The sequence below is a fragment of the Scomber japonicus genome, chromosome 13 (genome assembly GCF_027409825.1).
Source record: "Scomber japonicus isolate fScoJap1 chromosome 13, fScoJap1.pri, whole genome shotgun sequence".
In the NCBI taxonomy this organism is placed as follows: Eukaryota; Metazoa; Chordata; class Actinopteri; order Scombriformes; family Scombridae; genus Scomber; species Scomber japonicus.
Genome location: NC_070590.1, coordinates 23,072,459 through 23,097,904, shown reverse-complemented (window position 1 = coordinate 23,097,904; position 25,446 = coordinate 23,072,459). Strand labels below are relative to the sequence as shown.

At 37.6% G+C, this 25,446-nt stretch overlaps 1 protein-coding gene across 1 annotated transcript in view; it reads right to left on the bottom strand.

The window, feature by feature from the left end:
* gabra3 (gamma-aminobutyric acid type A receptor subunit alpha3) overlaps window positions 1-25,296 on the bottom strand; it is a 33,152-nt gene extending 7,856 nt beyond the window's left edge. The window contains exons 1-5 of the mRNA XM_053331300.1: window positions 25,279-25,296; window positions 12,523-12,743; window positions 8,967-9,049; window positions 8,041-8,184; window positions 2,956-3,108 (exon numbers count right to left, since the gene is read on the bottom strand). Of these exons, the coding sequence (XP_053187275.1) occupies window positions 2,956-3,108; window positions 8,041-8,184; window positions 8,967-9,049; window positions 12,523-12,743; window positions 25,279-25,281 (604 nt within the window). The 5' untranslated portion in view covers window positions 25,282-25,296. The remainder of the gene's footprint in view (window positions 1-2,955; window positions 3,109-8,040; window positions 8,185-8,966; window positions 9,050-12,522; window positions 12,744-25,278) is intronic.
* Window positions 25,297-25,446: the final 150 nt, after the last annotated feature.

The window sequence follows — 25,446 nt, the reverse complement described above, 5'->3', positions numbered from 1 at the left end:
CAAGACCATGATCTGCACCGCCTAAAATTATAAATAATGCCTCTCCTAATAATTTTAAACATTTCTGTAAAGTATAAAAGTCAAAACACACACATAAATGTCCTATAGAGGCAATATAATGATGCATGACTCAATTTCCCAAGGGTTGAGTCAGCAATTTTCTACTGTCTGCTCTGGTTTAATACCTGACTCTTCTTACACTAGCATTAATATTTAATCTTGTCACAGTACCTTTTCCTTTTGAAAAAATAACACCTACAGATGTTGTGATACTAGGAATCGATGTGATTGCATTCAGATAAATACATTTATATTAGTATCTCATTTACTCATGCACCTACTTTCTGACTTGTTTAATATGTTCCTATCGACCTTTGAGTTACTGGCTATCTCTGTTTTACAAAGGTGGTGACATTCTTGATCCAAATAATTAGAGATCTATATCAATAATCTGTTCTTATGCTAAAGTATTTGAAAAACTAATGTTTAATCGGGTATCACAGTAACATACACTAATAATAATATCCTATCCATATTAGTCCAGATAGAATTCAATGGTGTGTTTTCAGCATCTGGTACTGGTTTTATTGACCTCCAGAAGGATTTTGATTTGGTTGATCACTACCTAAACTAGATTGTCTTTTATGCAGTTGGTTTTGAAATACGTTATTTGTCATTTTTCTGATTTCTATTGGTTAAACAAAGAGGTGTACCCCAGAGTTTGACAGTGGGTCCACTTTATTCTGTTGTAATTCTTCTGTCAGACTATATACAGATGATACTGTCATTTATACTTCTAAACCTACTGCAAATCCAAAGTGACCTCCAATTGGATTTCAGTACCTTATGAAACCACATGTTACGTTTTGGTCTTTGGTAACCAGTGTTTTATTTCAATCTACAAACAGTGTCATAAAAGAAACTTGCTTCACAACCTATATTACCAGTTCATACTACACTACTCATATACAATAACATATGTAGATTTGCTCTTAGATGTTTCTCCAGTACTCATTACTGTATAATGACTCACTTAAGTGGCCTCTACTTGACGTAAGAAGACACATTCATTGGCTGCAACTCATCTTTAAATGTTTGCAATGCAATTATCTTCTTTACCTACAACAGTTTTTGGTACCATACCCCTTAATTTATCAGTTGGGCATCCTATACAATGTTTTCTCCATTCCTTTATTTTGAGATAAATTGTACATGTTGTAGATGATACCATACCTATATATATATATTCTACTCTTTGCTTTCTATTTTTGCTGGGCAAGCATTTGTTCACAGTGTCGCTGTGGCTATCAAGTGTTAATAATTGTCTTAGTTGGAGTGTGTCAAACTGTTGACCCCATCTAAAATGAGATGGTTCATTTCAAGGTTTTTTTTCTCTCTAATAATCTAACTTGTAACATCATCAACATTATCATCATCATCATTAGTGTGGTGGTAAAACAATGTCAGATCATTTGAGGACGTTGAGTGCTTGATATTCCAGTCAAACACTGGTGTAAGTTAAGTTACTCAAATAGCAGCTGAGAACTGAGCAGAAAGATAATTCTTCTTTCAGCTGATCTATGTATGTGGCGGTGAGAACAAATGATAAGATGTGAGCACTGCTGGAAACTGTGTTCTTCACTGTAAATGTTTCAATCATTTCACTGAGACAAATGACACTGACTACAGCTTCTCTCTTCATGTGAAGGAAATTGTTCTCTAAAAATGGAATTTCATGTGTGACTGAAATAATGTTCAAATGACTGTTCATGGAAAAATGGTCGTGTGTGTGTGTGTGTGGAGTAGCCGTGGTTATTCCAAATGTGTGCTGAATCCTGACCAAAATGATGAAAAACATCATTTGCTTTCCATGTTATTCAACCTCCATTGTACCACCTGTGCTACAGCGTGTAAATGTGTGCTTCATTTCCAATTCAAAATGCTAATTATTGAACAAACATCAATACACATGGGTTAAGAACCTCCTTCATAGATTATGCAGTGCAACAAAAACAGCAAGAAAAAGGGGAGGGGCAAATCACATCTCATCTTTGAGTGTGGGGTGATCTAAGCAGACAAAATGTTCTTAATGTGAATGGTGCTGGTACTGACTGAATGGACAAATTATATCTATTATTCACAGTCCACAGGGAGAATAATGCAGTCAGGTTTTACATGCGTGACAGGCAAAATGTCAATATTAAAAAATGGGTGTATTGTGCATCTTACACTTTTTAAAGAATACCCTTTGACATTTTGTTTGTAAAATCTAAGATACTCTTATAAAATCTTGGATTTGATTGAATGATGATTTGATTGGTGTCCTATTGTAATGGTGACAATGTTTTATTAGACTGAATGGTTAAACGGCCCTTTCTTTCTTTTTTTTTTGTCCAACATGTTTAATTTGGATATATCTTTAAGAGTTAAAGAGATTATCTCTGTTTTTAAAAAGCATGTTTCTGGTTTGATCTCATTTCCAGCAGCTATAGTCCAGTGAGTAATAACACTTGAAACTAGGCTGGCTGTTATGTAGTCGAGAAAGCAGCTGAACATCCTGTCTATGTGATGCAACAGCTTCTCCTACCACATTTTTTATTCCAACATGGCCTCGACTTATCTTTGGTTAATTAGTGTTTTACAGTAACAAAGGTGTAGGCACAAATCAATACTGTGATTAAAAAATGAACTGCTCATTCATGCCCATATGCACCTAAATGCACCATCTTATGTTTTATACATCATTATGTTAACTAGAACTTCTCCTTTTTTAAACCCTCCGCTTGATCTGCTGTTTGCTGAATCATCTGACAATGTGAACAAATGCCGCTCTGCACATTTGTTATGCTCTCATAATTTAAAAGCTCCATTTTTGCCGGTCATCAAATCATCAGACATCATCAATCATTGATGCATTTTTTTGTGAGTTGAATAAAAACACAAAATGGCACTCACCAAATACAGTGCGCGCAGGAACCGATTCTCTGTTTAGCCAGAAGGAGACCTGAGACAGTATGACAGTCATGATGCACGGGAGGTAGGTCTGAATCACAAAATAGCCAATTTTCCTTTTCAAATGGAAGTATGTTGTCATCACTACATATTCTCCTGAGGGAGAAGAGAGAAACAGACAGAGATGGAGAGACACACAAGATCATAATAATTAATGCAGCTATGCACAGTCAGGAACAAAACAAGCTGAAATATTCAAATGATTAAGATTTATTTAAGTTATAACATTAAAGTGTATGCTTCCATCATATCAGGGCAGTCCCTTAGAGGAGCCACTTACACAAATGAAAACATTTAAAAAGATGTCACGTGCTTAGAAATGTTCCAAAGACGTTATCATGTGCTCTATGTATTAAAACGTTACCCTCCATTTCACCTCAGTTTAAAGTAAGATCTATTCAAAAAAAGCATAAAAAGTGGAATTTGAAAGAGTGGAAGAAATTAAACAAGAGACATAGTCGTTGACTGAGCGGCTTTGTTGAGGATGATTGTGCTTTCTGTGAAAAGATTTAGAGGTCATGGCAAAGGAGCAACTTGTATTAGAAAACTGAGGACAATTCCCTTTGAGAGGAAACCTTGAGTTAAGGTACAAATGTAAACGAGAAAGAGCCTAATAAGATTCCCTTTTCCCAATGCCACTCCTTTTTAAAATGTCAACAAATCCATTTGAACTCCATTATGGTCAGAGAGATAAAATGATGACTGAGGTATAAAATATGTATTTACTTTTTCAACTTGAATACTCTCCTAATAATCTATCTTCTGTTCTGTCTCTTTCTAGATGTTGATTGCTTGATCCCTCGCAGAGTTCTGACTACAACTTCAGGAACAAGGCACATCTTTTCTATCAAAGACCAAACCAGGAATATAAGGTAAACAAGAAATAGCATGAGAATTTTTAGAATATTACAAACAATTATACAGTCCTGACAATATTCAAATTCCTCAAAATACAATTTATAAATGTCTCTCTTGAGTAAAACTACCACAGATAACAGAAAAACAAAATGCAAACCTGTAAGTAACGGGTTTAAAGGTGAAATTAGATGAAGACCTACTGCTGATCTTAAAAAGAACATGAGCTGGGTGTTAGATCAGGGTCAGTGGGCAAATGCTTGGTGCAATAATATAGACCCAGACCAAGCAAGCTAAACACAAATTTATGATAATTTAAGACAAACCCTATATATATATAATATAATATAATAGACTACTTATAGAAAATCAAATTTAAACATTGATTTTAATTTTGGAATGCTGAGAAAGCCTTTGACAGAGTGTCATGGACTTTTATATTAGAACCCTGTATTAAGTTAGACTTTTATCAAATGGCTTCAAGCAGTGTATAAAACATCAAGACAGCAGGTCAGGGGAAATGGAACCCTGTCAAGTATTTTGAGCTAAAATGGGGAAACGAGACATGTGGGCCCACTATCTTCTTTTATTTTTTGTGATCTATATTGAACCTCTGGTAGCATATTTCACAGCGACCAATGATATTGAGGGTGTGAAAATAGCAGAGGAATGTCACAAACTGACTTTATAGGCAGACGATGTGGTTCTATATACCAAACTTAGAAAAATCATTACCAGCACTTTTGCAAGTTATATTAATAACTGCTGTTCATTATCAATTTACAATTTAATTATGTGTAAGTGTGAAGCAATGTTTCTAGGTGCCCCTGCCTGCAGATAACTGAAAAATGAATATTTATGGAAAAAGGACAAGAATAGAGTTACATTACTGGGACCTGTGATACCAAAGAATATCAAGTTATTTTACCACATGAACTGCAACACATAAGGTGGAGAATCTATTCCCTTATCATTAGATGGAAGAATGGATGCAATAAAAATGAATGTACTCACCCATTTTTTGTTCTTATTCCATTTACCACTGTATATATTTGCAAGTACTTTAAAAAACTGGGATAAGATGATAAACAAATTTGTATAAGACAATAAAAAACCACGAGTTAAGTGGTTCAAATGACTAAAGAGAAGGGGGGAGAAGGGGGGAGAAGGGGGGCTCTCTTCAGTCTAAAGCACTATTTTGAAGCAGCCCAAATGTAACCAATACGTACCTGGTTAAATGATAATTCAGAAGCAAGGTAGAGATCAATAGAGATGTACATGTGTTGTGTTTCAATAAAAGAATACCATTCTGTACAGAGAACCAATAAAGGGCACAAATAACTGGCAGTGCTCTAATTAGTAATACTTTGGGTAGAATTAAGAGAAGCTGTGAAATGAGGAATGACCTAATTATACTGAATATAATAAACACAATACAGCCTTTAATAGATGGGCACAAGAGGGATTTACCATATTTTGACCATTTCCAAATGAAAATGGAATAATGTCATTTGAATCTTTAAGGCAACATTTAGCACATTCAGAGTGCCACATTAAACTCAGCAGAAAATAACCACAAGCAACAAGACCCAAACTAAAATAGGAATAACTTAATACATTCATATCTGAGGACGCTTGGAAGGAAATTAGTTGTAATTTACACACATCTCCAGCATAGCAAATACAACCACATTACTTTATAAAACCAAAGAAACAAGCTAAATGTAATTGTAAAAAGTGCTGGAGGGAGTGTGGTGAATCTTATGCATGCTTTGGCTATATCTTTTGGTTCAATAGTTTAAGGACACTATACAGAAGGAAATCAATACTGTCATAAGTGATGGTATTCGTTTGAATGTAGACTTTGTGCTGTTTGGCAAAATGGTACACAAAATAAGAAAAGGAAATGATAAATATTTAAGGATACTGCATATAATGGTGAACACTAAGACAAATAACAAGAAAATGGCTCCAAAAACATCTCCCGGGTAGACACGCTTCAACAAATATATCAGATGGACTACTTGCAAAATGAGGGAGAACATGAAGCTATTTGAAAAGAGAATGGTCTCAGCAGTCAAGTTAGTGTAATATGGTAAGCAAATAATGAATTAAATATACTGGTTTTCCATTTTAGGGCTGACAGTCACTTCGGGGAGCACTACTTGTACTTTACTTTGAGTATGGCCTTGTATGTTTTTGGCTTTGTCTCAGTTTTCAGCTGCTGTTTGTTTTAGTTTTAGACCCCCACCCCTCCTCTCCTTCCTCTTCTTTTCCTCTTGGATATAATTAGATATTAAATGTGTAAAAGAAAATACAATGCTTTGGTGGATTGAGATGATGATGAAGGCATGGGCCAGTGGTTGAATGCATGTTTGGTATTTGCACACTATACATGCACCCACATAATTTGTCATGGAAAAAAAAGTCATCACTACAAAGATTGTTAAAAATGCTATCATGACAAAGTATTTATAAAAGGTACATTTTTAGTGCCACTTTTCAAACTTTTTAGTGGAGTATTCCTTTAAATATATAGTTAAATTTTACTGTGATCTCTTAGCTGCAAATGTGAAGTGCTTCTCCCTGCGTCACTCTAACCCTTGATTTATTGGACATTTCCTTCAGCTCAGATTTTGTCAGCGATGGCAGCAAATGGACAAATTCACAGCTCCCCTAAGCACCAGCTCTCATTGCCATGTCTGTAATCTGGGCTGCAAAGATATGAGAAAAACAGCCTTTTCATTCCCGGAGGTGTTTTTCTGAGCAGATTCTAACCAGAGCTGAACTGTCTTGAATCCTCCCATGCCCTCGCCTTCATGTAGTCCATTAAGTTTAAAGTCAGAAATGAGATTCAGAGGCTAAACCAGTTTATAAAGGAATCATTTTTAGTCCAAACTAAATTTTGGTGTTTGTAGCCACACTTTAGTTGCTCTTGTTCCTTTTTAAAATTACCTCAGCAATATACAGCACATATTGTAAATTCTAACCACCAAATAACACAACAGTAAAGATGAGCTCAAGGAAAGTGTTCTCAGTGGAGTTGTACAAGTGAAATTCTTTCAACAGCTTTCAACAACACTTTTTGCTTCCGAGGAAAACAAGTTGAGTGCCATCGAAAGTGGTGTCAATGGTGGTTTAGTCTCCCAATGCAACTGAAGTCTGACAGATCTATGTGACTCAGTAGCTCACCTCCAGAGAGCTGCACAAGCCAACAGCTTCACCGCAGAGGTTAAATCTCTCAAAAGGAAACTCGGTGTGGCTCAGTTGTGAGCTAGGCATGCAGTCTTTCAGTAATTACCAAGCAAACCACTGATGCAACCCTTTATCTATAGCTTTGCAGTAATCAGTGCTTCAGTACTCTATCCACCTCTTCTGAGGTGATTGAACTCTTTTATATTACCAGATAATAACTGAGAACGGTCTTGTTTGTAACTAGCATATGCAAATCTTCAGCCCATACCTTGTTATTTCGTACTTTTATGTTAAAGTGCTACCATAAGCTTTACGTCCTCCAGTAGAGAAATAACAAAAAGGTGATTTTGATGGAGTGTGACAGATAAAAGGTTCCTGCATCAGTTTTGACGAGGAGAATTTAAGATCAAATGAATATGTAATCAAACGTATGGGCTGGCAGATTGTCATTTTTAATTCTGGACTTATTAAAATTGACTCTGGACCATAGCCCAAATCAGAATGGGGAAATAAGACTTTCACCTCTGGCACACCTCTTTATGTTATCTCTGTAAATATGCTGAATAGTTTCATTTTCTCGATGGACCTGAAATAATGCAAGCTGAATCTAAAATGACAGAAAGTGGAGAAAAGTGCCCATTTGTTACTTTATAAAAACACACTCACAAAAAGAGTGCTAGTATGTGTCAACAAAAAAGGAGGAAAGCAATTTCATTTACTAGAAATTTTATACAATGAGAGTTTTTATTTCAAAGGTGGGAGTTTCATCCCATGAAAAACTAATTTTGCTTCACTGCTCACAGTTTCCTCCTTCAAAATAGAATTTGTTGTGCCTGCAGACGCTGGCGAACTGCATACAAGCCTATTATGTTGTTTCTTTTAGGACTAAACCTTTTGCTTGATTGAACTCACAACATTTGATTGCATTTAAAGAATACTGCAGAGTACTGTCTTGACTGCAGAGGGTATATGATGTACCTGTGCTGGAACTGATGGTTTCTTTGCCAATAACGTGTCCTAGCAAGTCATATTGATTCAGCCTGGAGCCATCTTCTGCCACAGCAACAGACCTCTCGTCTCCCTGGGTCCAAAGGTAGATCACCTCGTTATTGGTGTAAGCATCTGGGCAATAGTGGAGAACATGGATTAGATTCAACATTTGAAGTAACGTTTTACATTCTGTTACTTCTTCCTAGACTCCTTGAAATAAGGGAATGAGATGAGCACATTGTGGGACAGGAGTGACTTGACATTTTTGGTATCAATCCAATATCGATTAGGCTGGTAGACCTTTGAAGCCAATACTAATAAAGGTGTTTAAGTTCTTAAAAAATATATCGGCTGATATTGACTCTTTAGCTTTCACTTTTCAGGCTCAACAGCTACTGGAAGGACTGCCATGAAAATTTATATAGACATCCATGATCCCCAGAGGATGAGTCCTCATGACTTTGGTGATCACCTGTCTTTTCATTTAGGCTAACCGACAGGTCAACGTTCTTGTAAACTTAACAGCCGACACACGTCAATACTGATCTATCTTGGTCAATCTTGGCCCAGACAGTTTATAAATAAAGCTCTAACAAACAGTAGACTGACATTCCTCCCTTTAATGGTGTTTAAAGTTTGGTCCACATGCTAGAAACATAAACATATTGTATAATTTAGTGATTTGAAAGGATATATTTTTTGCTTATCTTTATCAAGGTAACTCTGATTTCAAGTCAGTGTTTACTTTTGCTATGTTTCCCCTCCATAAAAGACTTTTAAGCATGAATGTTATCTCCTGGTATTATGTGTCTAGTGCTAGGTACAGTTTGAGTCCTGAAGTTTTTTTTAGGACGGGAAAGGAGCCCAACACCTGCAGAGAACAGTCCGCACTCTGACCATCTGGTCTAACTTACAACTGCCAAACTTGAGAGGACAGGCGTGTGCATCCATCGGGAAATCCTCCAGGTGCATGGGGCACTCGGCATGAATGGTCAGCCTGAGGGGGTCAGAGGGAGAGACGGGGAGAGACAATATTCCAGCAGTCAGGCTGCAATATGGTTGTGGTGGCCGTTATGAACACATCATGACATGTGACAAAAGACACAAAATGCAGGGTGTATTATCATAGACACATAATTCATTCAGCTCAAGCTTTATTTACATGCCCCTGTTGTACTCAGTGACAGAGATTAATCACTGTAATAATTAAACCAGTTAAATATTCTTGTCAAGCTGAGATACGCCCACATATAGTGTGTATTACAGGCATTTTAAAGCCACAGGATGTAAGTTTGAAGAAAAACCAGAGGACGAACAGACTCTACCCTCTCTATCTTCCCTTCTGTACCCAGCCTGTCAGAGGTAATGAGTGCTCAGCTGACTGACAGCAAGGGGAAATATCGATCTCTTGCACCAAAGTTTATTTCATTTGGTCAGAGGAGTGAGTTTACAAAATTCACTGAGTGAATAGAGAAATTGTTCATACTGTCTCATTCATACTTGTACTGTTGTTTATACAATGACAGTGGACTGAGTTACTAATAAATGGGTCACAAAATTGGCTATTTGTACTTAATTACAACATTTACAGTCTATGCATCAATACAAAACTTGATTATTTGGGCAATCAAGCAAGTCAGTGTAGTTTGTTTATAATTCTCATTTGTAAAACATGTCAGTTGTACTAAATATAACTTAAGATAATAATATAAAATAATATTGCATAATGTGATGTTTTAACACTTGTAATAACATCCGCAACATCAGGGACCACTTGTACAGACACATTTATTTTTTTCTACTTAACTCCTTTTGTTGCCCTCACAACAACCATGTGCCTCCTGTCTTCAACCCTCACGGCTGTTGCCTCATTACGAAAAGGGCCTTGCTAACGATGCAACATACAGCATTTAAACTGGCAACTAATTGACGAAATTCATCTAATTTCTAAGCTGTACTGACTTTCTGACAGAAACAAATGCAGAAAAGAGAGAACAACAAAACGGATATTAGAATCACTTTGATCACAACACGGCAAGTTGTTTTCGTAGTCTGGTTCCCTTTATACTAAATCTGAAGTTGTCATTGTACAGTCTAAATCCATGCTAGTGCTTTGTGAGGCTATATTCATGCACAACAGTGCTTTGAGCTAATGTTAGCCTAAGGACATGCTGACACAGACAATGCAAACATGTTGATGCTTAGCATGTATAATGTTTACTATGTTCACCATCTTAGTTGTCTTAGTCATTTGCTTACAGCTGAGGATATTTAGTCATAAACCATAAAGTCTGGAACAAATGGATATCTGGCAATGGTGCTGCAGGAGTATTCAGAGGATCTCCTAAGTTACTACATTTCATTATAAAGGGGGACATGAAAAATTCATGGCTGAATCTATTCAATAGTTGTTTAGATATTTAACAGAAAACCACATATGTCAACCTGATGGTGACGTTAGAGGAAAGGTCAGGGGGAACAAGAAGAACTAGATTAATCAGTGCAATAGCTTAGTTTTCTATATGTGGGTTTACAGTTGTTTTTGTGATTCATAAGCTCCAATTCAGGCATTGAAAAGTAACAAAATTATTGCAAGAAGTATACGCTACTGCCTTTGAGGATATTTAAAACTTTTCATAAATTAATATTGTCTGTCAGGAGAACCAAATTGCTTTAGTAACTATAGTAAGTATAGGGTTTGATCTAAATTGAGGTGAGCTGAGAGTGAGTGATAACATGCTTTCTCTCAAACACAAGACTGCTGCAGCACCGGCAGACAATACCAGCTCCCTCAATTCAAAAAATAATGACGCAGTCCTGCAGAACGAGAAGCCTTCACAGCATTTGTCAGTTCAGATGCTGTCGACGTGCTGATTACATGGATTTAAGCAGTTGTTTAGTGAGAAATGCCAATCAACACATGCTGCTCTGCTGAGACACCCCACTTTCTACTTCCACTAAAAATATGGATTTATTTTCTAAAGCCTAATGCCTGCAAAGTGTGCTCAAGCAAATGTAAAGTTATCAGTCTTTCCTTTTGAGAATTATAGTCCATGAGAGTAACCTATGAAACACCTATAAATTATTCTTAATAATACTTTTTAGCCTTCGGTTTTATTATTGCATTTTGCATAGTGCTAGTTTAAAAAAAGGAATGATGTAAAAGATTATTGTAAGCTTTTAATAGCACAAATAAATTAAAAGATCTGAATAAAGCCTGGTGCAAATGCAACACAAAAGATAGAGACCCAAGTTAAGTTTTTTTTATTGTTGCTTGGAATTGAATAGAAATGTTGTTCAGTCTGCATAAAGGATGACTAACAAGCTGGTTTTGCTTTTCTCTGACAGATATTGATCATACTGCTTCATTATACAATCTATTCATCATCTTACTGCACATGAACTTGTTTATATACAGTAAACAAGACAGTCCTTACAATACTCCATTAGAGCTCAGATGTCTTTCTTGGCCTTGGCAAAACTGCAACCACATCAAATCTACTCATGTGGGACTGCAAAATGAAATTCTTTCACTATTTATTTTCACCCATGAAAATCAATATTGACCTTGTGGCTGAGCATCAAGCTCTGATAAAGCTCTGATGCAAAGCTGCAGTGAAGTCTGATTGACTGACAGTCAGTGATTAGTGGGTTTAAACCAATGAATTTTCTTTTCTCTGATCCTGTAGGTAATAGTACTGACTGTGACTGTCATAGTAACTGATTCTATTTACTTTCATACTTTAAGTACAAAATACACAGAGTGTCAGTCCTTTGATCAAGTGAATATTATTCACTGATCTGTCTGTGTGAAACATATGTGGCCCAGATTGTCTGCAAGTCACTTCAGTGACAGCAACAGATGAGATGATCAGATATGATTCAGGTACAGTAGCTGCTGCATCAGCTCTCACAAACTTTATTTTTGATCCCTTGACTTTTTATTGAGTGCTGGCTACTCCACTGGATGGACTGCCATGAAATTCTGTCCTCGCATTCATGCTATCCTCAGGATGAACTGTAAAATCTGACTCTTCTCATGGAAATAGCAGCAGCTCTGGGGGGTATTTTCATGATCATTTAAACTGCTTTATTATCTTCTTGCTAAATCATTTATGTAAGAAAATAGTCAAACATCCAATGTGCTTTCCCAGAAACCAACATGATGTCTTTTAAGATTTTTACTTTCCTATTATATCAAACTTAAAAAACATTCATTAAAAAATATTCACATTTTAGAAGTTGGAAGACTGTATGGCTTTAATGGTAAATTGTTTATGATATTTCTAATTAATTTCCTGTTGATTGACTAATTGTTTAGTTCTAATAAGGTAAAACCCTGCAGAACTAACAGCAATCCCATCAGCCTCAATTGAACCTGAACTTGCTGACACACTAAACTAATGGTGGCATCATCATTAAACAAGAAAGTGTCATTGTGACCGAGGGCTGTTTTTAAAAGTGGCTCACCTCATTGTGTAGAGAAGAGTGCCATTGTCAACTAGTCGTAGCAGTTTGTTGGGAGTTGTCATGTTGTGGGCCACAGATTTCTTTCCATTATGGAAAAAGGTATCAGGTGTCCAGATTTTACTGGCTAGAAGGTTGTTGAGGGGTAAAACTTGCATGGGCCCGTCAAACTTCAGCCTCTCGTCCCTCCAACTCTGACGGAAGAAGACATCGATGGTGTATTCCTGATGAGGAGAGAGCAAGAGGGATTAGTTGGCAAGGAAACCGTGTACAGAGTTGAGAAACAATATGTAATACCAAACAGAAATAGATGGAGCTTTTTACACAGAGGTAATTGAATGCTGTATTTAATATTAACCTTTTAATACACCGTTCTACTAGCGCTATGTTAAACTAGACTTCAAAACTGCACCTTGACACACAAATAATAAAGGAAAATATAAAGACAAGAAAACCCAACTGATGCAAAGAAGTCATTTGTGAACAAGTGACGAAAAGATTGATGATAAACTGATAACATTAGATTTGTAGTGGAAGCATCACTTGTGGCAATTATAGAGATGTCAAACTATCATCAGTCATTATTAATTGTAGTAATTGTAAAAAAAGTTATCTCTTCCTCCATTATGTCATTATTGCTCTGCTAATAATGTTTTGTTTCTAACTTAAAGCATTGGCTGAAAGTCAAATTAGCTTCAGCAAGAAATGTTGTAATACATCTGTTTCATGTTTTATTAAAATGCAACAATGTGTGTTTGTAATGTTGCCAGCGCATTAAAATCTGAATAAAATAAAATGAATGCAGGAAGTAGTGAGCCAAAAGGAATTTATTTCACATTATTCGTTCAATAGGACTTGGTGTCCTAGCAACAGACTTCCCTCATCAGCCGTGTGCAGCGGCTGTGCAGCCGTCTTCAGAGACTGAGATGGAAGTGAGCCATCTGTATCTTTTGACCGCATCATGCAACAGTCCACATTATTGGTGATCAATAATGGTGCTTTTGTTCTTTCAGTGAAAGGGCACTTGCAATTCACCTGTGAGCTGTAAGCGGCCATTTCTCAACGGCTTTAACACCAGGAAGCCATCACCCTCAGCAGGGGAGGTGTACAGCTTTCACTTAACACATCAACAGGGATGAACAGCACAGGATGGACATCTGTTAATTGATATGATTGACCTCCTGACAGCCTGAAAACCTGCAGTACTGTAAAACGCTGCCCTTAATAAAACCCGCAGAGGTCTTCTTTGATGAATAATGGCAGGAAATAAAGAGGGAGTGCGACAAACACGTTCCCCTCAAACCATTTCCTCTCTTTTATTGAGTTATGTTTCTAATTTAATTGCAGTCGCTGTTTAATGTGTCCACAATCTTTATATATCTAATAAAAATCCAAGGTCTAAATAATTAATCCACTTTAATGCTAAGTCTGGCGCATTTTTTACCCTGTGAAGACAACAAAGGACTTAAGGTACGAGTAAGACACAATATGCTAGTTTTATTGTGTTCTGTGTATCTTTGTCCAAAACTTCCTGGCAGTAATTCTTAAAGGTTAGCCACACAATGACCCAGGATAACTTACATTTCCATGTCAGCAGTTTTACACGTATATGCACTTTTTTCTTCCTTATGAGATCCAGCAGCATTGCCAGATCCCATCCAAATCAGTGTAAAATGTCCTGTGACAAATAAATAAACAATGGCGTGTTTGGCCCAGCTGGGCAAAGCCTTCATTTGTTTGTTCCTTTTTAAACAGAAATCTTCAGTAAACACAGGAATAAATTTGAAGATTGACTACACTTTTCCTTATTCCTATCTTTCAGTCTCCACACAGAGCCAAATGGCACAATCAGTTCAAATGCCAGCTGGTGTTTCTCCAGAGACTGAGTGATTGATTTCTCCTTGACACAGGGGACAGAGTGGAGCCTTTACCCAACAGCACTTTTCAAATGCCTTTTTTATAGCAGGGAGGATCATGAATGGATTTAATGTAGTAAACAAATGTAATCTAAGTGACATTTTAAAACACATTTGTGGCACCTGTATGACAGTTTTACAAATACACTCATGAATACAGAATTACTCTCCAGATATATGATGAGATATAGGGTTTTTTTAAAAACCTGTATGTAATTTTTGGCATCTTGCAGTGAGGAAATGTGGGGGAGGAGAGAAACAGGAGGAAGACATTTTAGATTTTCAGTTGGTCACCAAGACTCCTCTACATACAGATTAACAACCTGGACATCTGATACAATTAGAACAGCAACAAGCGGTTGTGTTTTTGTTATCACTTTAATCTGCTTTTTCATTTCATTGCCTGGCTTGTAAAATGTCAGTGTTTCCTGAGATGATGTCTTCAAGTTGTTTGTCTTGTCTGACCAACAGCACAGACCAGTCCAAATATATTAAATTAAAAATTGATTTACAACAGAGGCTCCCGCCGTAACTAATCTGTTGTCTTTTTTTTGAAAAGAGTGGAGGACAAAACATCTAGGTAGTAGCTTTTCATTTTCTACAGCATAGGTTGTCACTTTTGCTGTTAAAATGACAAACGTCACTTGCGACAGCTCATATCAGCTGTTGTTAATTAATAATATTTGTAACTTAATGACTGGTCAAAATAAAACTTGGCTGTTGTCTTGGCGGTTTGATTGCTCTCTGTAAACATGTCTGGATTTGTTCGTGGTCAAGATTGTTTGTAAGGGAAGAAGCTCCACTCTGTAACTCCACTGTACAATCAGTATTTTCATTGTTCAAACAACCCGAGTGATTCCTCTACAGTAAAGGAACAGCTGAATGTGTGTTCTCACTTTCAGAAGTCTCCCCAATTAAACTTTTATTCATATCATATTAACAATTTAAGCTTATCAACTAAATAGATTTGACCTGATAGTGATAAATAAAGAGTGCTGAATTTATAATCAACGTTGCATATCTGTTGCTGCTATTTAAAATTAAGTATCAGATTGTCCCCAATATTAAAGGACTCTGATCGGGATCAGGGACAGAAAAAACTGCTCAGGACATCCCCAGATAAAAATGGTAATTAGAGTCAATGTTGAATTTATCACTGTGGAGTCTAGTTCTCTGGCAACTAATGATTAGTCTTCATGCAGTATATTGATGTTTTTTTTGCATTGATTTAGTCTCTACCCATCACAACTCTACAGAGCCCAACAAGAAACCTTCAAATTATTTGTTTTGTCCAACTAGTAGTCCAAAACTAAAAAAAAAAAGTAGCAAACACTCACATTTGAAAAGCTAAAATACTCAAATTCAATCTGACCAATCTCCAGCAGTAGAAACTTTAAATTTAAATGTCCTTCATACAGTAACTAAGAAGGTTAAAGGTGCAGTGTTCTGTGCTGTCTCTAGATACACGTCTGGTGTGCTTCTAAGTTCACATTTTAATGGTTCAAATCAGGCTACAGTTAAGCAAGTCACTTTGATTGCGGCGTATATACAATGACTAATCAAGTTTTTTCCCCCCATGAACATAATACTGTAGAAGCCACTATCATTGTCTTATATGCCTTAACTAAAAGGGTCTCTAATGTTCCCCGTTGAGGTTAATTACTGAACACTTTCAGTAAATAGCATTGGATCGTCGCAGCAGGAAAAGAACACGCAGACAGATAAATGAAGACAAGAGAAAACAAGCATGTCACGCACACAAAGAAATGTCTCCTTTGCTCAAATGTGAGACTGAGTCTCAGTGGAGGGGGAGTGGAGGAGAGAAGTGGCCAATAGTCGGGTAGAAGTAGAGAGAAAATGATGAGAATGAAAGGAAATGAGGAAAGGCTGATATGGTGGCAGTTAAGGTAGGATGTACAGTAGACCAGGCTAAATGAGTCTAGACGTTAAAAAAACGAGTGTCTGGTTCCCTGATAATGGCAGGAAGGTTGTGTCTAATATCTGATAGAATATTAATGCAGCCTTTTTATCTTGAACTAATGAGTTCATTAAATTCTAAACATTTAGATTTTACCTCACATTTTAATAATGTCGTTAGGTTTTAGTTTTAATTTGGTTTCATGAGCAGATTTGGGCACTTTTTTTGGCTTCTTTCAGTGTTCTGTGCTTTTGAGGTTCAGCTCTTTTTTTCTTAGTATTTTGGTCACTACATAGCTGGTATTTTAAAAGCCCACCAATCTTTTTCTTTTTTCAAATAAATTACAAACCCCACTCCAATGGATCTCTCATCTCTGAAAGATTGCCTACAGACATTACTCTGTCAAAGAAATTGAAATAGCTGAATATTTTTGCACCGTTTTTATTATTGTCCAATGTTCTTACTCGCTAACCACATAACACACACATTGTGTTTATCTACATTAACTGACTCGCTTGATGGGATTGATTTAGTGTCCCTGACAAGATATTGTATTCTGCAAGAGTGCCATTTCCACAGTTTCTCAGGCAGAAATGCTAGGTGTGATATATGTGATAGTGTCTTGTTTTTGACAGTTCACAGCAAACTAGCGATAACACTGATTAGCTGGTGTAGTAATGACACCGACTACTTCCTGGAGGAGGCATATCTATTAGACCTGGCTCTTCTGAACTTCACACTCTGAGCATTGTGATGATTTGTCGAGGATTTGATTAATGCTGTAATTACAAGTCCTTCTTGCTCTCCCGTTGTCAATTATTCTCTCTCGCTTTGCTTTTTGCGTACAGTTCACCTTTCCCTGTTGGGAGTGTAACCTGTGTGAGACTTGCAATGAGCTGTGAATCCCATACCAACTCCAATTATCTTCCGTGTTCACCAGCGTCTGCTGCTCCAAGGCGTAAACACATTTTAGCACTTCATTATGCCATACTTTTAGACACCGACATTTTGTTCAACAACTAAACTAGCAAGGAATTGGATAGCAGAAACAAATGAACTGTATATTGCATTGAACATGTTTATGCAATAACTTAAGCTAATATAAACATTTTCATTTTCAAGATCAGACACATGATTAAATCATGGATATTTATAGCTTCTGTCAAGCAACTCACATTCAAGAACAGTATCTTCTAAAAATGGGCTTTTTGATGGGCTAATTGATTTTGCCTCAGACCTATTGGAGTAAAATGTAATAGCTGTGTGGTTGATGTTCACTAAATGCTGCATTATTGATCAGGGTGGATAGTGGCTGTACAGAGCATACGGTTGAGACCATTCACTAACGATCTTTCTCTAAAGCTTGTCAGACTCAACTTTTATTTCTGTCATGTCACAATCTCAGTCAACACTGCTTGGCCCCAAAATGTAAACTATAAAATACCTTTAATAATAAAACAGCAGCTGGTCTGGTAGATATTCCACCCATTTGGGGCAACGGAAACAAAACTAGAAAAACAACACAGACAGATTCTAACTTTTTATGTTGAAATGGGAAATGTTTAGGAAACGGTTGCTTACTTACACATCCAGCAGAAACAGGGTAAAAGCATTTATTTAGAGTTGTATTTCTGGTCTACTGATACATATATGTAAGATATATTTACTCTCCTTTTAGCTCTGTTTTTGGGTTCCACCTACTACTAAAAGGACGTGTCTACCTTTTTAGCTGCTAAATGCACCACTATGTTCGCCAGCTAGTTGCCTACTTGGAAAACAGCTGCCTGCTTTTTCTGGAAACAGTGTTTATGAGAGAAGTGACTGTGAACCAGAATAGAAAACCAAAGCAATGAGATAAAAGATGCTATAATGCTCTGTAGAGCTGAGGGGTAATGCAGAGCTGGGTGATAATTCTCTGTGTGCATTATCTTTGACATCTTTGACGTCAGGTGATTCTTTTCTTTGCTATGTAAATGTTAATCATGCTTTAGTTGCAATGACTGAATATTGTGAGAAAAAAAAGGAAAAACATTTTGCAGCTTTCATTTAAAATGTTACATTATGTGTCAAAAAAAACAACAACCCAATAAATCCAAACATCAAATCAATCAAAATGTATTTAATGCTACAGTTTAGCCAAATTTTTAGCAGACAAAGTGACAGAGGAGCAACAGTAACACCTTGCTGTAACACCTTGAGAAGAAATATCCCTTAAGGGTTTCTCCATTGGCACTTTTGGTTGTGCCAAGTCAAACCAGGGTGCTTTGATTTTCCTTTCCATTATCAGCTTAAAAGTGCCAAGTTGTGCAGAGTCGTGGCTGAGACCATCTCGGGAGTCAGGCCAAAGTGAGCCTGACCCACCTCCAAGTGGGATGCAGTGATGTCTCGCCAACTATGGCCGAACACCCTTTCTCCCTGCTTCCCCTCTCAAAAAGCATGTGTCACGCAGTCACCCTCAACTGATGTCTGTTTTCTGTGTCTCTGTGTTCCGTTCTCAGTACTTCTGTGGCTTCTAATTGAATCTCTGTGGTAGAAGTTTAGTTTATCTCCTGGGTTAGTTTGTACTTTCAGTTATCTGCCTTCAGTTGTATTGGGGTCGTGTTAAGTTACTGCTGACAAAAACACATTTTAAAACTTTTAAATAAGTATTAATAGATTTTCTAATGTATCAAAGCTAAAACTAAATGATGTAATTGGAAGGAAAGATGTAATTGGATGAAATAAGTGCGCAATAATAATGATGATGCTAAACAAGAATATTTGTGGGTTATGTCTTTAGGGAGGAGACATGTTTTTCATTAAACAACATAAATTTCAATGAAAAAAATCATATATAATACACTATCAATTTAACAACACAAATTTCACAACAAGAGGATGCAACAGGGAGAAGGTCTCATTGTACCACTAACGTTTTCTCAAATGTATTTGTTGTCTTGGTTATGACAGCAGGTGGGTAATCTGTGTGCTTAGAAGTGAACAAGTTGAAACTAGGGCCTATGTAATAACTTGCACCTAATTGAGAAAAACTTGGGCTCCTTCTGTCATTTGATTGCAACATGATTGCAGGGTACAGGAGTTCTCAAAAGTCCTGCCACCTGAGGCTACAATTTGCACCAAAAATACACTGTGCTAGGATGCAAAAAGGCTTTGCCTGCTCTGCTTTCAATTTGTTCCCACCCTTCACATGAATCATATTGAGACTTTAAGGAACATGTTGACCTGCATGGTGAGGGGATAAAAATTAAGCCCTATTTTAAGAGTGTATGTTTTTTTAAAAGGTTCTGAGGGACCACGACAGCTTTTCCAATTCTCTGTCTTCTCATGAAAAGGGCCTTAGTTTGCCGTGCTAGTCTTTGAACAAGGACAACATGATTGATGCAGAATCTAGGAGTTCACCTTCAAATTTTTGTAACACAAACCTCCATCTGTTCTTTTCACCTTGAACTGCACAGGAACTTTAGAGTTTGAATCTATTGTATTTTAAACAGTGGCTGTGTATTGAAAACTCTTTTCTCGCTATTCCAGCAATGTTTTCCTGCAGAGGTTGTGAAACCTCTGGGAGATCAGGCCATCGCTGACATCTTTGTGAAAGCAGGCTTCAGCACAGTACCTGTGACAGCCTAAATCGCTACCCATTTCATCAGAGCAGGCCTGTCAAATCCTACCATGAAACAGGTAAATGTGCCTTGACACTACATACATGTGGATGAGATGCAATGCATAGGATGTGTAAGAGGAAGTGGAGGAGGGGTAGGCTCGAGGTAGAGAAACACACCCACGTACTTACTAGAGATCAGCATCAAGACCGTAACCCACTTTCAGGGTTTTGTGACACACTGGAGAAATCTGCCACAGTCACTGACTCTAAGCTCTTCGCACAGACTCTGAATAACTTGCCTTGTTATTGGCTTGATGTTCGAATTTCACTCCAATTATGCAGCTAGCTTCCCTCCTGTTGTGATTGTGGGACACTAAAGGCAGATGTGGCGTATTGGGGTCCAAGTGAAGGCTGAGCGAATGGCCCCCAGTGTGAGCGAAAAGCAGACATTTCTGGCACACTTGATGTTACAAAGATGGGTAATTGGACCACTGGATATACACCACATAAAGTATGAGATGCCTAGGGTATAGAGTGTCCTCTGTCTTGGGATATCTCAGTTTTAACAATTTCTTCAAGCATTTAATGCTCCACATTTTTAGCCACACTGCTCATGGCATATTGTGGCTCAAGGGATGGCAATGCTGGTCTCTCCACCACTTTTGCACAGACTGAAACATCTCAAATATTGGATGGATTGTCATTAAATTTAGCGCAGACATTCATTGTCTCCAGAGGATGAATTCTAAGATGTCAAAATGTTCCTTTTATCTGGTGAAATTTTTGTACAGCTACAAGATGATTGGCACACACATGTATGGTTCCTGGACAGTTTTCTACTGTCCCTGGATTTTTCTGCAAACACCACCATGAGGCTGACATTTCTGGTTTTGAGTGAAATGTCTCAACAACTGCTGGATGGATGACGTTAGCATCTAGCTCAAAGTACTGCTTTGCTTAAGTAAAGCATCACAAAACCATTAGTTTGACTGTTATGCTTATTGGAAACATATCAAAAATCCATTTCATGAATTTAACAAAGAGTTCTAACAAATGTTTCAACAAATAATTTCAAGGTCTCCTGCAGTTAATGTGCTCCAAACAAATAACATAAGACCAAGTTTCCAAAGACTAGTTGGTGATGGGCTTTGGACAGAACTGAATAGACAGTAGCTTTCTCTGGTTTAGGTGATAAGGTATTTGATGCCAAGCACAATCCAGTGCTATCTCTGTGTGCATGTGCTTGCTTTATCTCTTTCCATACAGAACTAAAAAGCAAGCCTCGAATGAAGTTCTACATTTTTACAACCTCACAGTAAACTAATTACAAACAAAAATCTGCATGTATAAACAGTTTTGACCCGTTAAAATTCATTTTAGATGTTATTAACCTGCCCAGCTGACTTTTCATTCATGTCCCTGCATTGCATCAAAAGGAAAGGTAGCATTTATAAAGTGGTATATTAGTTTATTCAGGTGGAACACTTTCAATTTAAAGCGTATTAAAGAGTTTAATGAGCATTATTTAAACGGCTGATTAAAGGAATCTACAGGGGAAACAACTAGGTTTGACCAAACAATCACAGAGAAACATGATAAGAATTAGATGTCTCTCTTTTGTTCATTTTTGGCAGGTTACGGCTGATTTTCCTCACTTTATTTTAATGACTGGATACATAGTTGCCCTAAATGAATCTGTTAAACTCTGGTGAATTATCTCCAATACAGAACTTCCCTTTGGAGAGCACATCAAGGAAATATCTTGAAAAGCCTCTTTTCACCTCTGAAATACCTCCAGGCTTAGTCATTTCCTTTCCTTTAACTGACCTAGAAAACTGGTCCCTGCTTTTGTTTCCCAGAACTGTTTACTGCAATACTCTGAGGCCGTCTCTCTCTGCACACTTAAATAACACTTCCAACTCATTCTGAACTTGGGAGCCTGGAAACCCATGGACCAGAAAACATGATCGCTCAACCCTGACCTACTGTAGATTTTTCTTCATTGTCTGTGTGCAGCAGAGCTCAGTGTCAGTGTCAAAACCCAAATTTACTTTCATAAAATCATGAAAATAACTCGACCGTCACAGGTTTACCTGCTTTATAAACCTAGTGCAACTCTCTGCTTACCAGATGGAACAGTCCTTGTTATTCTCTAAACTCAAAGAAAAAGTGAGCCACCCTCCCACCCACTCACCCACAGAGGGTGCCCTCCGTTTTGGAAAAAGGTACCAATTTCAGCTTTTGAGACTGCTTATTATTTAAGTCCAGAGTCAAAACCTACTTACTGTAGTGCAGCCACATTTGCTCAGTGTACTGTATAATCGGCGTTGTTGTCCATTGATTCCCTCCTCTGCAAAAAGAGCACCAGGGCTCCTATTGCTAATCTGTGACCAACTTTTCATTGCTGTGGATAACATGCTATCCAATACAATAGCCCACAACACATTCTACCTTTTCTATAAAGCTGAATTTAGTAGATACAATAGAAATGTTAGAGAGAATGTGTAGTGAATTTCTTAAATTTTTGCTCAAAATGCTCAAATCCATTTTCCCACATATGCTGTTTTGTAATCACTACTCAAATCGAGACAGTGAATATGCAAGATGTAAATGTGGAAAAAAGAGATTTGGCTTTATACATTACATATATCACAGAAGTGAAAGATAAAAACGAGCATATAATATACACATTGGAATGCATGTATGTACAGACTTGCAAAGTGCTTTACAAGATGATACTGACTCATGTGTCCCATACTGTGAGCCTTCCTGAAGGCTAAATCCTTATCATCTTTTGAGGCTAGACTGTGAAAAATCTTGAAAGGAAATGCTGGAAGCCTTCATGCAGTGTTCGAGTGCATATTGAGGACGAACACACAGTGTAGCTTGGGGCCAGAATGAGCCTTGCCAAGGTAATGATCAGTGAAATCCTGACATCAAATCTGAAACTAACTAAGCAATGCAAAAATATATATGTTGATGCCTTGTTTCCACAAATTGGAAGAGTCAAACAGTGGCAGCTATTGTACATACAGCCCTGTGGCACAGAGGCCAAATGTTCTTATCTCTAACCACGCTGCAGTTGCACAACATGTGGCTCTGACCACAGCATCACCGCCATGTCCTGTTCACCCATCTCGTGTGCCACTGACTGTGCTCTGTGCCGTTTGCCATTGATTCATGATGTTGCCAAGTGGAGCATGTGAAGAGAATAAAAGATTGGAGCTAGAATTGAGCCCAGAGAGACCCCAAAGGTGATATCTGCAGAAAAAGATAAAGTACTTCCTATTGTCATAAAGTAAGAGAGCTAACACACAAAGCAAGTTCAGCAACTGTATATCCACAATGGCATGAGGGTGGAAGTGGAAGCCAAACCCAGAATTTTCTTTTTTCAAGTTGTAGAAGCTTTCATTCAAAAAACATGGCGTTCGTAACAAATGATGTTTTGCAGTAAATCATTCCTTCCTGTTGAGCACAATCCACAGCTCCTAATGTACGGATGGGAGCTCCACATTAAATCAACTGAAAAATATGAACACCCCACCGGTTCCTGCACCTCGAGGCTGTGAATCTATTTGCTATTCACAGTCAGGCACATGTCACCCAGGGCTGCGCTGATGGAAAAATGTTTGCAGGCTACTGAATCAATCGCCCTCAAGATTTTAAATATGCAAAGTTAAAACTGGTAAATTATTGATATCTATCGCTAACTAATGTTAGCTACCTGCTGTGTGTGTGTGCACATGGCTGGGAGTCTGTACAAGCACATTGATCACAGCACAACAGCGATTAAGTTACAAAATGTCAGAGAAAATGGTCTCTGGGAGTCAGTTCAAGAACATCGATCACAGCACTGCAGCGATAACTTAGAAAATGTCAAAGAAAATGGTCTCTGCCACAGTTATGACCAGACTTTAACAAGTTGTGTTTCTTGACATAATTTTGGCATAGGCGACCAATTGATTCGCACATAATCTGCTGCTAATACACCATCAATGAAAGAAAAGCGATTCTTTCTGAAGACTTTTGCCGTCTATCCAGCCGCTATAATTATCTTCACTTAAGTCCATGAAATCTTCATGAGATCCTCATGGACTCATGTAAAGTTTGACTCTGACAGCCTAAACGAAAGCTGCAACTGGGCAGCTTATGCGCAGAGCCTTGTTATAATGTGAAACAGTCCCTCTCGTGAGACCAAGAAAACCTCAACTCAAAACCCGCTAATCTCGCTACGTCACACAGACTGTCGAGGCCGCTCAGAGGCGAACCAGAGAAACTACCCAGTGCTCAAGGCGGTCAATTAGAGCTGCATAATCAAATATGTCAAATGCCCTATAAGGTCCCAAGACAAAGGGTGAACCATCTCCAGCATCTGCTGTTTTTAAAGGAGGTCATCTAGGGCACTGAGGGGAATTTCTCCAGAGTAATGCTGTTCGAAAGATAGCACTTTAACACTACAACTTTCTAAATGGTTTGAAGGATTTTGGTTGATGTAATGCATTGACGTACACACCAATTTTTTTCCTGCTGCGAAAGACTGCATTATTGATTTTTTTCCCCTTAAAGTTGTGTGACTCTAGCTGAATAGTAAATATAACAGTGACAGGCCTAATGGATACTACCTACAAATCGCATTAGTAATGATTGATGAAAACTGATCATATCACCCAAAGCTATTAGTCCAACCAAAATATCCCCACTTTATTCATTAAACAATGTTGTCATATTAGTTTTTGCGATGGTTGCTAGAAACACCATTTACGTCTGTATAGTTGTCTGTACTCAAACTAGATTCTGTGTTTCCAGAAGTGTTGCATGCATGAAAGTAGAGGAAAATGTGCCGGTAGCCGCATAACTATGTATAAAAAATAAATTACTTGGGCCAACAATGTCAAAATTGATGCCAGGAACTTTGTAGGAGCTTCATCAAGTAGACAGGTAGAATGCCTCATGCGGAAAGTAGCTTCCTTTGGAGTCCAACAGGAATATTGGTTTAAAATAGCTGTAGCCTGTCGGACTGGGGCCACAGATAGCGAGAGCACACGCGAAGAGAAGCAAGCAAGTTCATTAAATTAAGGTCATCATGCTCTATCTTGAAAATGACCCTCATGACTTTTTTTTTTTATTGTTTTCATACTAAGCTAGATCTAATTATCTATCTTGACATAAAAAGATGTTTACTTCATGCTGCTGTGCTATACATTCACATATTATATGATGATGATGTTGGCAGAATTGAGAAATAAAATCTAATAAATCTCACAGATTTGATGACTCATAGTGATAATTAGAGTGAAGAGGAAGATAAAGAGATTAATACTCACCATATCTGTATCTGACACCGGCCCAAAACTCGTCACATAGATGTTTGTCCTCACTTCTGTCACACTCTCTGAGGGAAGACACATAAAGGGACCAGGAGACATGACAGTGCAGTCAGTGTACAAAAGGCTTTACTCCAGCTCTGTCTTTGTTAAGCTGATTGTTTGTGT